At 35.5% G+C, this 13,217-nt stretch overlaps 1 protein-coding gene across 1 annotated transcript in view; it reads left to right on the top strand.

Moving 5' to 3' along the window:
- Window positions 1-13,217, top strand: part of LOC139686950 (kin of IRRE-like protein 2) — a gene marked incomplete at its 5' end in the record, with an annotated part of 594,080 nt that overhangs the window by 125,250 nt on the left and 455,613 nt on the right. The window contains one exon of the mRNA XM_071583986.1: window positions 1,914-2,124. Coding sequence (XP_071440087.1) covers window positions 1,914-2,124 — 211 coding nt within the window. The remainder of the gene's footprint in view (window positions 1-1,913; window positions 2,125-13,217) is intronic.

Here is a 13,217-nt window from a genome sequence, read left to right as displayed (position 1 = left end):
ATTTTCCGAATTAAAAAAATTATAATCCTTCCCGTCCATCCCGTCAGAAGGTGCTTAAGATACTGCTTTAAGTAGCCAAAATAAATGGTAAAATTTTTTGAGGCGGGCAATATTAGCTACGTCACGAATAAACTTCATGCGATATTTATTTATCACATTCAAGACGTAACCAATACGAATATCACTCCTTTTTGCTAATTTTGCGCTTTGGACTGCTCGTCTAACTGCCTTGGGTATCGAATTACGGTTATTGAATTACCCAATGAGAGCAGTACTTTTGCATAGTACTACAGATAGTTGCAATATACCCGTTGATATGTATGTTAGTTAGTCTACAGATTATCCTTAAGACAGTAAGGGCTTCTCTCTTGGAGCAAATGTGGTGGGTGATAAATCATTGTATTGCTGATTGCAATGTAGAAAATATGAGGCTAATTATAAAATGTCATTCTATCGTCTCATCAGTAAAACAGTCAAAATAATTTTCTTTGGAGAGTATGTGTCTACAAATATTTCCTTTCTGAAGAAAACCAAGTAAAATAATAAAAATGTATTCTGGTCAAAATTCGAATGCCTTTTTAAAGGTGTATTGGTCGTTGTCTAATGAAAAAAGTGTATTGATTTTTCTTCTGCACAATGCGTGACTAGAAGAGCTTACTTACAAAAGTCTGATATCATTCGTCCAGGAATACTATGCTATAATAATTAATTACTTTTCGCCAAATTCATAATTAAATATATAGCAATGTAAGAAAATATAATTTTATGTCGCGCATATCTACTATGCCCATCCCATTATCTAATATAGTCTTTCCCCTTTATGCTCATATTTCTTAGGTGCTATGAATAATGATTTTAAAGAAAACAGGATTCTTTTTTATGTATATATATATAATTTATCTGAAAGTAGTGAACTGCTTTTTACTCATCAATCCAATTCATGTGTATATATATATATATATATATATATATATATATATATATATATATATATATATATATATATATATATATATACATACATATATAGAGAAAAAATATATATATATAGTATATCAGCCAAGTAGGTTTTGATATCTTCAATCTTCTATTATAGCTTATGGTTTTACCTACAAGTGCATTGCAAATTTTAAGTTTAAAATTCTGGCACGGGAAAGGTGATGAGCTGTAGCCTTAGCATTCATTTACACCGCCCACGTGAAACCATATAAAATTTGGATGGTTTAGTTTCCGCTACTCTTATTATAAAACTTAATGGAAGCAAATGTTAGGTTTTCAAGAACCGGAAAAAGTTTAAATACAAGAGCTTTCCGAACCTATTTTTGATTATTTTTATCGTTCAAGCAAGTTCTTTTTTTATTCTAAACATAGTTTAGAATAAAACTTTATAAAAAATTTATGTATATATAGAAAATATATATACATATATAATTTTATACTCATATAGCTAATTTTATATATATATATATACAATATATATATATATATATATATATATATATCAATAGTTTTGGATGATTATTCAGAATACGTTTCAAAATCAATTGCATTCATTGAAAATGATAGTAAGCATCAGAAAAACACCCTAAATCATATATTCTACTTCATAAAATTTCATTTTAAATATTTTGAATCCACATTTTCGATCCTTGAAATATTAGTCCCCTGAAAAAATCATGATATTATATTAAACTGTTCTCCCTAGTTTTCTTAGAAAATTAGATTCATTTTGTTGAACCAAATGTGGTATACGTGAAGAATTTATTTTGAAAAGGAACATTTTCTCATTGAGCTTTTTGTTGACTAAATTGCCATTTGTATTCCTGAAGAGAATAATTTTTTTGTCTCGCGACTGACCTTTCTGTCTTTTGATTCTTTTTATTACCGTCCTCTCTCTTTCTCTCTCTGCACAGCCCGTCGGGATATATATTCGAAAGTACGAGTGGGTGTCTCCAGAATCTGCCATAGGGACGGATGGTGCAATGGGAGGAGGAGACTGCAGCATCTGGGTCCGAAATGCCGCCATGGAATTCGATGACGGCGAGTGGGAGTGCCAAGTGACGGCATCCGACTTCGCATCACAGGACGCCCTCACCTCAAATCCGGTCCATCTGGTCGTCAGGGGTGAGTTCATCATCATTCCCATTCCACCCAATATTTTTATCATAGAAAAATTATTGTGGCGCATGTCAGGATAGTCAGGTTGACCTAATTGCATTCATTCAACGATGCATTTAAAGTTTATTTTTGACGGAGCTAATATTAAAATCTTACCATTTCCAGCGGACAAAACATTTTTTTGAGTTGTGAGCTCTTATTCGACTAATATAGTAGATTAATGTACTTAAGGAAATATCCGGATAGAACAATTGTAGGCGTTTTTACTTAGTAGATTTTACTCATAATTGAAAAATCTTTGTAGTATTCCCCACTTTAAATACCTTGTCTGCTCTTGTTGTTCTCACACACTTAGCAAAAGTACATATTTGTACGAGTACTTTTACGAAATAAATGAAAAAATGGAAACAATTCAACTGTGTAAAGGAAGCTTGGAAAATTATGTATTCAAAAAATATTTATCTGGGGCCCTGAAAGAAAGATTAGATTAGAGGAACTCAATGGCATTGAGCGTCAAGGGATTCAGTACGCATGGCTTCATGTCCAAAACACTCACTCGGCTTTACGTTTTACTCTTAGTTTTTTACTTAATGATATTCCTTAGCAACGAAATTTGAGTCATGGAACGAAACGAAATCAAGATAACTGAGGAAAATCAATCTGATGTTTTAGTTATTTAATTATCACATTATTTGAGGCACTCATTTATATTACCCTTGTTGACCTTCAAGGGAATAATTCCTGATCTGTTGCATTTGAGTTTATTGTATTAGTTAAATACACGTCGCTTTCATCGACGTTTGCCCATTGTAGAATCTCGAGATATCTTGATCATCTAGTGACCCTGTTTAACATAAGCTATCCTTATTTCGCATATTTGGGAGCTGTGGGAGCATTTATGTCTATTTATGAAGAAGGAGCGCTATTGCAAGTATGGTTTATCCGTATCACGGTTATATACCGAAAAAGATAATGAGATTGGTGATCAATTAGTGTCTCGTATTTTTCGGCATGTTCTGTTTTTCATAGTGGCAGGAAATTTAGCTGTTGAAGCGATATCTGAATTCTTCTTACCAGGATTTTTGGGAAAGAACGGAAAAATATGTTCATGTAGTTCACATGCCTTTCAAACTGGATATTTTTCGTATGGACATTCCTACGAGATACATGGCTATAAATTACTTTTTCGTGAGCCGAACAGCTATTGGAATGTTTGCTCTTTCTGTGATTGGTCCTCGAAAACCTGAAAACCTATGTTAATTTCCCTAAAAATTTCCGAAAGTTGCAACAATTGCTTAGCGTGGGGAAGATGTTGAATTGATGACAGATGTGCATATGACAAATGCAATTATGTCTATTTGCCGCCATGAAAAAAATGACAAAGAAATATATTGTGATGTCGAATTCACCTATAAGAAAATAAAATTTTTACCACAAAAGTGGTATGATTGGAAAACATATTAATTATAATATTGTTATAATATTCACGAAATCGTACTTTTAAAAATAATTCCTGTATATCCAAGGAGCCATTAAAAATCCGAATACACCGATACTTTTCTTTAATTTACCATGAGACTAGACAGAGCTAAAATGCTTAAAAGTTATGAAGAAATTGTCTGATATTCAAGTTTCGTTAACGATTGTGATCTCCTTAAGCATTTGAAAGAACTTTTACTCCTCACTCTTTTTCTCCCCTCGTTTCACATACAGGTATAAATATGATGTATTCACAATTTGAATGTTCTCTTGTACCTGAGGATGGTTCTATGAACTGCAACGCGTTGTACGTTACCAGTAAATCTGTGCAAATTTGTTTTTCTCATAATGACGAACTTCCACTACATCTCGCCTGAATCTGTCGAATTCATTTAGAACTTCCAGTGATAGTTAAAGAATATTGCCGCTCCAATTCCATTAAAAGAACATGCAAATATATTTTGAATGCCTGAATTGGTATTAACTGATTAAAAAAGTCGTAATAAAATGAAGAAGCCGCAGTTTTTTGAAAGAATAATGTAAGGAATTTTTCATTGGGCTAGAAGATCCGAGCTTTAAGTAACATCCATATATTTCATCTTAACTCTAAGTGTATTTAAGGAACTAATAAAAGTACACAAATAATCAGGTAAACATATATATTCCCTAATATTTTTAACAATAAAGTTTCATATATTTTTCACTATATTAGTGTTATTTTCAATACGTCCTTATAAGTAGTTGCGGGATTGAGTAATCGTCTTGAGCTTTTTTGAATGGATGGTATTCGAATCCTTAGGGAAGAGTTTCAAAAATATTTCCTTCAGATGGTGGTAGTTTCTTTTACTCTTCTTTGTTTGTTATTAATTGTATATTTATCTTGTGCATATTTATGTCCCCTGGGACATAAATATTGTGTCAGGTTTGAAATCTGAATTCTTATGACTATGAAAGATTGTCAGAGAGAGATGGTGGAAACGATACTGGACATATTAATAGTCATATATATATATATATATATATATATATATATATATATATATATATATATATATGACTTTTTATATATATATTTATTTATATATATATATGTTTATTTATATATATATAAATAAACCCTAAGACTTTTTGAAGAGGTATTAATGATCTCAATGATAAAATTGTTGATGATATTAAGATGTGTTTATGTTTGATTTATTAATGGTCGGTATTTCCTCTACCTTTTACCATTCCCGCATTTTCAGAAATAATTGACCAATTAGTTCTGCATTTAGTGAACCGCATTTTGAGATACTCCAAAGACATAGGAGTGGAATTTGAAGGAAAAATTTCCGTTAAGCCCTCGTTGTGGAGAGAAAAGAGAATTTTGGAAAAGAGTTCTCTGGGTAACCAGGCATACATCGCTGCATCGTTCCCCAAAGACCGTGCTCTGCAGGAACGGAGCCAAATCATGCAGTTAGGATCCTCTAAGAGGCTTTACTTCACTGGAGTTGAGATGCACAGCGCACCGAAGCTCCATTAAGCTTTTGCGGCGGAAGCGCATCCGTCTCTTGCCGTAAAAATATAAAAAATGTTGTTGCTATGAAATAGATTAAATTTTGTTTATTATGAAACTAATTTGTAAACGTGATTTAATCGAGATATGATATGAATTTAAAATGCTTTGAATATCGTTCATTCAATTTATTATCTGTAATTTGAATCATATACCTCAAATGAAAGCAGCATATATCATTATGGCGGGTTCCTGTAACATTAGAAATGATTAATAAAACTAATCTCTTTTTTTGTAATGTTCCCTGAGATTTTTAGGCATCTGATTTCAGCTGTTAATAGTTTTGTGGCAGTTTGGTCATAAATATTAGCGTAATACTTTTATCTTAGTGTATGAATCTTTTCTGTTTTATCGTAATTTCTCATTTATAGTTATTTCAACTATTAGTTGTCGGTATTATGGACCAAATTTAATTTTTTTAATTGCAGTAAATCGGTTCAATCAATTGAAAATATATTTCAATTAAAATCTGTATTGTAACATAATAAGTTATCAAAAGTTCCGATAAGGCAATTCCATATGCACACATAGCTGCCATCTGGAAGTCAAAAATAGAGACAAACAAGTCAGGATTAAATCAATGGTATACTTAATAAATTTACATGGTAAAAATGGCGAGGCATTTCACCTGCCACTATTTCAGTGCTTTTGATTGTATTAGTATTCACCGTTCTATGGGGTTAAAACATTTGGTTTATTATAGGTAGCTTGTATTTTACACGATTTTTCTTATGTTATCTGGATTGGAGCTCATTATTTAGGAAGTTGATACATGTTCTCAGACATGGCTTATATTTAAGCGTACTATCCCAGCAATTTCAATACAGGAAGAGTGGAGAGCGTGAACCTACGTGTACCTTTTGTTCAGTGTGGTATGCCATCAAGAAGTGTCCACTTGGAATATACAATAGAGTGGTATTTTCTCCGATTGAAGCGACTTTGAGGGTTCCCCCGATTTATTCGAGATCAAAGGTATTTTAACCAGGTTCAAAGTACGTGACCGGAATAAAATCCTTTGGTGCATTCGCAAAGAATTTCCCCCATCCTCTACTGAAACAGTTTTCCCCTCGATTAGCAGTTTCATTTCGTCTCAGGATAAACGGCGGGAGTGGGAGTAAGGTCCCGAGTCGAGGTCAAATTTATTTATGAGAATATTGGTATTTTAGAGGCCTTTGAGAAACTCTGATCGGCTTCTCTCGACCACTCGTTGAGTTTTCATCGCAGCGATTATTCGAGCGGAGGAAAATCTTTCGCTGTCTTCCCATCTCCCACCGGAAACCTCTAAATTTTGACTCTTGATTGAAACAATCTTTTAGTGCCGTTTTGGTTATTTCATGAAGAGGTGAACTTCAGCAGTTTCCCTCCCAGGGAGATTACATCTATGCATGAAACAGGACAATCATAGAATCCGGAAATGTAGCTACATTAAATCAAAGATCTTGCATCGTCCTCCGCACGATAATTAATAGAGTGGTAATTTGCTGATTAGTTTCATTCGCGGTTGTTGCTGTGAAGTAGGATTAATGACTGAAAGTATACCGATAAATTGAAAAAGAGGCCGAAGGTAATTGTATTTCTGGGAGATCGATTTCATTTTATATTCATTATTATTTTTTTATTTTATTGATTAAAACAATGGAGAATTATATTCTTTGGGCGCGGAATTCCATTAATATTCTTGAGGATAAAAAAAGTATTCTCTTAGATTTTTTTCATGCACACAATTGAATTTTGGCAATGAAAATTAATTAAATTAAATAGTAATTTAAATAAATAAAAATAAATTCCTAATAGTCAAAGTTTTCACCACTGATAAAAATAACTTAAATTTCGGAGCTTTATTGCTCGTGGAATTCCAAAATGTTTTCACTGGATACCTAGGGTGACTTTTAATACGATCCGTTTTCTCAAATTTTTAAATTTATAAAGAACTCTCCTCGGCTGCGAGTGAAGGGAGTAAATACGTTGGTGAAGATGGTGTCAAGAGTGAGGTTTTTTAACGGTAGCGTCTCAAGAACAGTGAAATTAGGCACTTCCAAACCTCTAACAATAAAACCACAACTCATTAACAACAAAACATCTTCATGTTCATTCACTCCGGTTTATCGCCATGCTCTCTTCCCTCCTCATCTTACCCCAACTTCCACTTCTATTGCTCCCACCTCTTCGCCCTGAAGCATTTTGACAGGTTTTGGCGGATGGAGACGGGGTTGAAGGGACGAGGGTGCAAAAAAATATAATGTCGACCGGCGATACAAAGCCGTCCAAAAGTTGTTCCCCTTACTCTCCCCGCCCCCTCCCCCCACACGTCTCCCGATCTCTCCCTTCCAGCGACTTTACAAACTTCATGAGTTTTTCCCAATCTTTCCTTTCTTCTCCTTCCTTCTCCACTCCTCCTGCAACTCTCTCTCCATCTCCTTATGCTCTCCTTCTTGTGAAATAAAGAAGGGGAAAGCCATTTTCATCTCTCTTCTTCGCAATGAAGCCTCCTTAGTCACTCCTCACGGTCAACCTAAAACTTGACGCTGGGAAAATCAACTCCAGTGGCTTTCAGCGCCATCGTCTTGATGAAAGTTGTATGGAAACAAATGAATCTGGGAAGTTATCTTTGATTTCTGGACATTCATTAGATTAGGGCTCTGATAAATGCCGTCAAAATATTGCTCGATCACGTTACAAAATACTAAACTTCCTTAAGCAGCAAATTTTCGATGACTGAAAGAAACTCATTTTATAGGTAACTTGGAATATTCACAATCATTTACAATTTTAGCTGAATTTTCAATAATGCTGGAAAGTTTTATGAGTGGAAAACAACCAAATGTAGTGAATTGATATAATATCATTCCAGTTTTTTATTTATACCGTAACTTTCAACGTCATATGCGGAATTTTTTTTCTTTGCGGGAATTCCTCATTAAAAATTAATATTTATTTTTTTTTAATCTGTGAATAGTGGAATGCCATATGCCCTGGTTTTCTAATTTAAAATTAGTGACACAGAAATTTTTCTATCAAACTGTAATATATTATGTGAGTGCATAATTTGAAGAATTGTATTCACCACTTAATTCACCACTCAAAAAGTGTCATGCTCAATCACTAAACTTAGTTTACTCTGCTGCCAAGCCATGGTGCCAATGTAATGCAATCAAGACTCCTAATGTTGAATGTTTTAACTAAACCAGAGCTTAACTTTCTATATTAATTTACCGTTTATCCAATTTAACGTGAATGAGAGGGTCAATGAAACTCAATTACCTATAGAAAGATAATACTCATCCTTATTCAGGGGCCACCATAGTGTATACTACACAGTCATAGTTTGATCTTTTAGTAAAAAAATTATAATTCGCGAAATATGAAAAATATGTCTCTCATTCATAACAGATAAAAAAACACAGTATTGAGAAATTAAGTGTGGATTTTTGCCATCCTCTCAGGGTTAGTGTTAATAGGTTTTTCGTAAGAATAATAGTGAAAGATCCGGGCATCTTCACATGCTTAGTTAATCACTGGAAGTTAATAGGGAAGGGTAGGAATTAAATCCACTTAATAATGCAGTGATGTTAAGTAAGGAGAAGTGCGAGCATGCCTAATTTGGGATTGCAATGAAAAGGTAAGAGTTATGTTCATTCACTTTAGTTCGGCCACATTTAGAATGTGTGGCAAATATTTAGGATTCATGGGACAAAACGTTGATTCAGGAGTTAGAAAAGGTTCAGAACAAATCCGACAGATGCTTCGAGAAGAGGGTATGTTGAAATATAAAATTGACGAGTTTATAAGATAACTTAAGTTGGAAATCCTTGATTCACGAAGACCTAGACTTATAGAAGATTAAAAGGCACCTAAGTATTAATGTGGTACGAAGGGAATTTTTATTGTACCAAATGTTATGGGCAGAGTTAAACAGTGAGATTAACAAGACAAAATATTACTCCAACAGGCATATAACTCGTCCTTCCCTCACAAGATGCGCAATCATAAAAAAATATAATCAATTCGTCTAAATGTACACGCATTTGCTTTAAGAGGACAGGTTGATGATTTTTTCAATCAATGGATGAATTATGGAGGCATGTTTATGTTGTGTACTAGTCTTTTTTGCTCTGAGTTAATTAATATATATTCAAAAGTTTGTATAAACTTATAATTGTACATTCATAACTGGTGCCCTACTACTCCCCAACATGAACGTGTGAGGTGGCTTGCGGGGTGTCATGTCGATATAGACCATTGCCTAGGTGCATATGGCCTATTTTATCCATCGTGAGAATGGATATTTAAAATTTATTTATGCCATTTTAATATAAGTAATTCTATTTATTTATTCATGAAAATTTCGCTCCGATGACTTCCAATATGGGCACTGAATAACCGAGATAATTTGTGCACATATGTTCCTTTTAAATACCTTCCGTAGTGCATGCCAAGGCAGCCCCGTTCTTTCAATTAACCCTATGCCCCTTCACGCTCCGCGGAGCTGTACGCGTTTGGGATGTTCAAACCCCATCGCACAAACTAGGTAATGAATTCCCCCGTGCCACAGACCGAACCATCTATCAGCATGCCTCTCGATTTGATGGCTGCTTCACCTAGTGCATCTCATTTCCCGTTGCGGGGCTCCTGTAAACAAACAACAAGGATCTCGGGATCTTCCTCCACATCGCCTTTTACGCAATTGCCGTCGTAGATATGCTCACCTATTACCCTGCAGCTCCGATCTCCCTTATATTCAGACCATTCTTATCTCCCCTCAAAGTTCCTGAACGGCATCTCCTTGGCCTTCCCCTCCAGTCTCCTTTAACCCCTCTCCTTCCGCCCTCCCTCTTTCTCTCCTTCCCCACTGCAACCCTCTACTCGAGACCCTCTCTCTTCCCTTACAAGACCCTCCTTATGAATATTTGAGAGCTTTCGTGGGTCCCTGGTATGCTAAAGACACCCCTCTCTCTTTATCTCTCTCTCTTTGCCCCTCTTCAATATACGTACCCTTCTGCCTCCAAACGTTCCTTTCCCTCATGCTCCGTGACATTCTCCTCACATCTCAATTCCGTCACCACCGCCGCATCCATTCTGCACCCTTACCTTACAGAACTCATTTTTGGCCTAACTACCATTCCTATGTTCCATCCTTGTACACCCCACCCAGGTGTCAATGGCGAGTAAGGCATCGGCGTTGGAGCATGATTATTACTACAAGAATCTACTTGTAGGGGTGAATTTAAGCGGCACAATACCGTACTGCTATGTGAACTTTCAAAATATACTTTTGGCGGCATGTTAACTTCGTTTTACCCATATCGTTGCCAGAACAAATCTCTCAATCGTTTCTACTGTTTGTCCACAAGGACTCTTCTCTCCGTCCCTCTTCAGTAAGGTTCTCTTTTTTTGACCACCTTCAAAATCCCGCAACCTCTGAATGCTTGCGCCATTCCCATTTCCCTTCTTTGCTTAAGGGTGATACAGAGATACGCTAATCACTTGTCCCTTCCGATGCCAATCAATTTATTTAAAGTAAGCTAATTATATTTGAGGAATTTATTAATTACTAGCCCACCAGAATTGTAAAATATGTATCATCCTCACCCAATTACCAAAATGTCACGAGTTCGAATCCCGCCTTTGGTTTGGATGTTGTAAAGGATGGTAATTAGACTAGTAAGACAACTGATAACATGTGCTGACCAGTAGTGTCGCACATTTCGGAAAAAAAGGTTTCTTCTCTAAGCTTCCTCGCTATTTTTCTACCGTATTGTAACAATGCGTCAATTGAGGGACATGGGTGAACTTTGGCTGTGACACGGCTCTCTTTTTTTCGTCTTTCCGGTGTTTTCTTAACTGTTTTTTGGACGTAGTACGTATTTAGTATATGTATAAGAGACAAGATTGACTTATTATGACGTAGAGTCCGAAAATCACACAAATACTCTTGCGGGAAGTGTCTATAGTCATAAAGGGTGCTGGGGAAATGAATCAGAATTGGCAGATACTTGTTGTGCTATTCATCACAATTACGCCATAAGTATATCGCATGACGATGCGGATTAATTCTTTCAGTATTGGATTTCTGATCAATTGGCTGATATCATATCTCCAATTTAAGAAAAATATGTATATTTGATTTGACCAATTGAATTTCAGTTTAAAAAAATCCTAATGAATAAGATGATGATATAATTATAACATTTTTTACTTTTTAAAAATGGATAGGTCTTACTTAGGTTCTTCGGCCGCATCATTCTTCTGGCCCATCACATTCTTTACTGAAGCCTATTCCGGTAATTTTTCCAGGGAAACATTTCCATCTTCAAAAAATTTTAAAATGAGACAACTTCAAAATATATCTAATTTTTGGCCTGACGACCGAATTAATTGAGCGTTATTTGCGGTATTTTGAAGTTTCCGGATGAACTACATAGCATCCGTTCCAGTTGTGATACACGAATACTCGTATGTAACATGTATGGCCGATTGTGATACCTTTTTTTATGCTATTGGTATTAGGGCACTGTGAGGTGATCAATTGACCAATTCGTGTTCATATGATTTAATGGTGTGCTTGCGCCCAACGCAGTCACCGGGTCACCTCACTGCTGTCTCAAATTATATCCATTGTATCCCAAACCATGGCTTGTCAAATTTAACATTTAACTCAAATCCCTAGAATCGTCCCAGAGTCCATTCCTTGTTGAATTTTATCTCCTTTCGGTGTCACGTCTTGAAGGCGCATAGGGTTTGAGGAGTGCACCTATTTGCCCACCTAATGGATTTGTCCTTGCTATGGGATAAGGTATTCCAGTTTCATTATCTTCCTATAATGTGCAACATGGTACCTGGAAGTATTTATTTAGTTAGGGTACAATAGTACTATCTATCTATATATATATATATATATATATATATATATATATATATGTTTCAACTATAAACACAGAAATCAACTCGTAGGCCGCTTTGGTAGGTGATGATAGAGTTCACCCAGTACTGGGCCCGACGGCAGGGTAGTGGTGCCAGTTCCTTTCCCTGTGCCGGTTATGGTTTCCCAGGAAGATCTGGTACCCAAAAGAACACAGCTTGGGTGGAGCTTAGGGTGCCCAGAGAGGCTTGCCCGCGAATCGAACCAGGGCCCTCCGGTCATAAGTCCAACGCTCCACCCCAGGAATACCGCGACCCATACATATACATATACTCGTATATATAGGTCTCGATCTCGTGTATGTATATACATATTATATATATATATATATATATATATATATATAATATATATATATATAATTAATGTGAAAGTCTCACCGATGTGAATAATAACGTTTATCAAGATATCACTGGCGAACAAAAAAACGAAGAAACACACAAAATAGAAAACAAACTCGCACGTTTCCGAATTTTCGGTGGCCAAACCACCTTTCTCAAAGGAGCGAAGGAAGAATCAGAGGTGAAGGTTATAACAGAAGGCGCCGGTTATTCTGTCCTGGTCCGGGTGAACGGTCAACCTGGCATTAGATATTGAAATAAGCGATATTATATTACGTACTAGGGACAGAGAAAGGACTGTGATTTTTCTAATGTCTTTAATGTTTCCATTTCCGATTCGTAAGAAGAAGATGCGAGTCCTAAATAATACACTTATGATATAGAAAGAGTCTCGGTGGATCAACAAACGGAAATAAGTTAAATTAACTTTTATTCTAACATATCTGAATGGTTGTTTTACCCATTCCTGATTCGCGATGAAAACAAATCGCTGTAAAGTTACTCAAATACCTGTGATACAATAATCTACTTAAGATCTACCAACGCCATTTCATCTAAGTAGAGAGATTCATGACTAATTTCACCCTTATCTAACGCCATAACTGGTTCTTCTAGATGCCCCATGTTCCATAATTAAAAAAGTATTCCAACGGTTTTCACACCGCTACAGCGAGAAATTTATAAACAAACATCCTATTTTCGCCAAATATGAAGTAAAATTGAATATTTCAGTAATCCTGCGTTGTATTAATGCACCGATTATTTCACGAAATTCGAATTCAGCGCTACAGTGTGCGCACCAGTG

The sequence above is a fragment of the Hetaerina americana genome, unplaced genomic scaffold (genome assembly GCF_022747635.1).
Source record: "Hetaerina americana unplaced genomic scaffold, ioHetAmer1.1.p SCAF_154, whole genome shotgun sequence".
Lineage (NCBI taxonomy): Eukaryota > Metazoa > Arthropoda > Insecta > Odonata > Calopterygidae > Hetaerina > Hetaerina americana.
The sequence above is the reverse complement of the archived record's forward strand: the minus strand, read 5'-3'. Positions and strand labels throughout refer to the sequence as shown.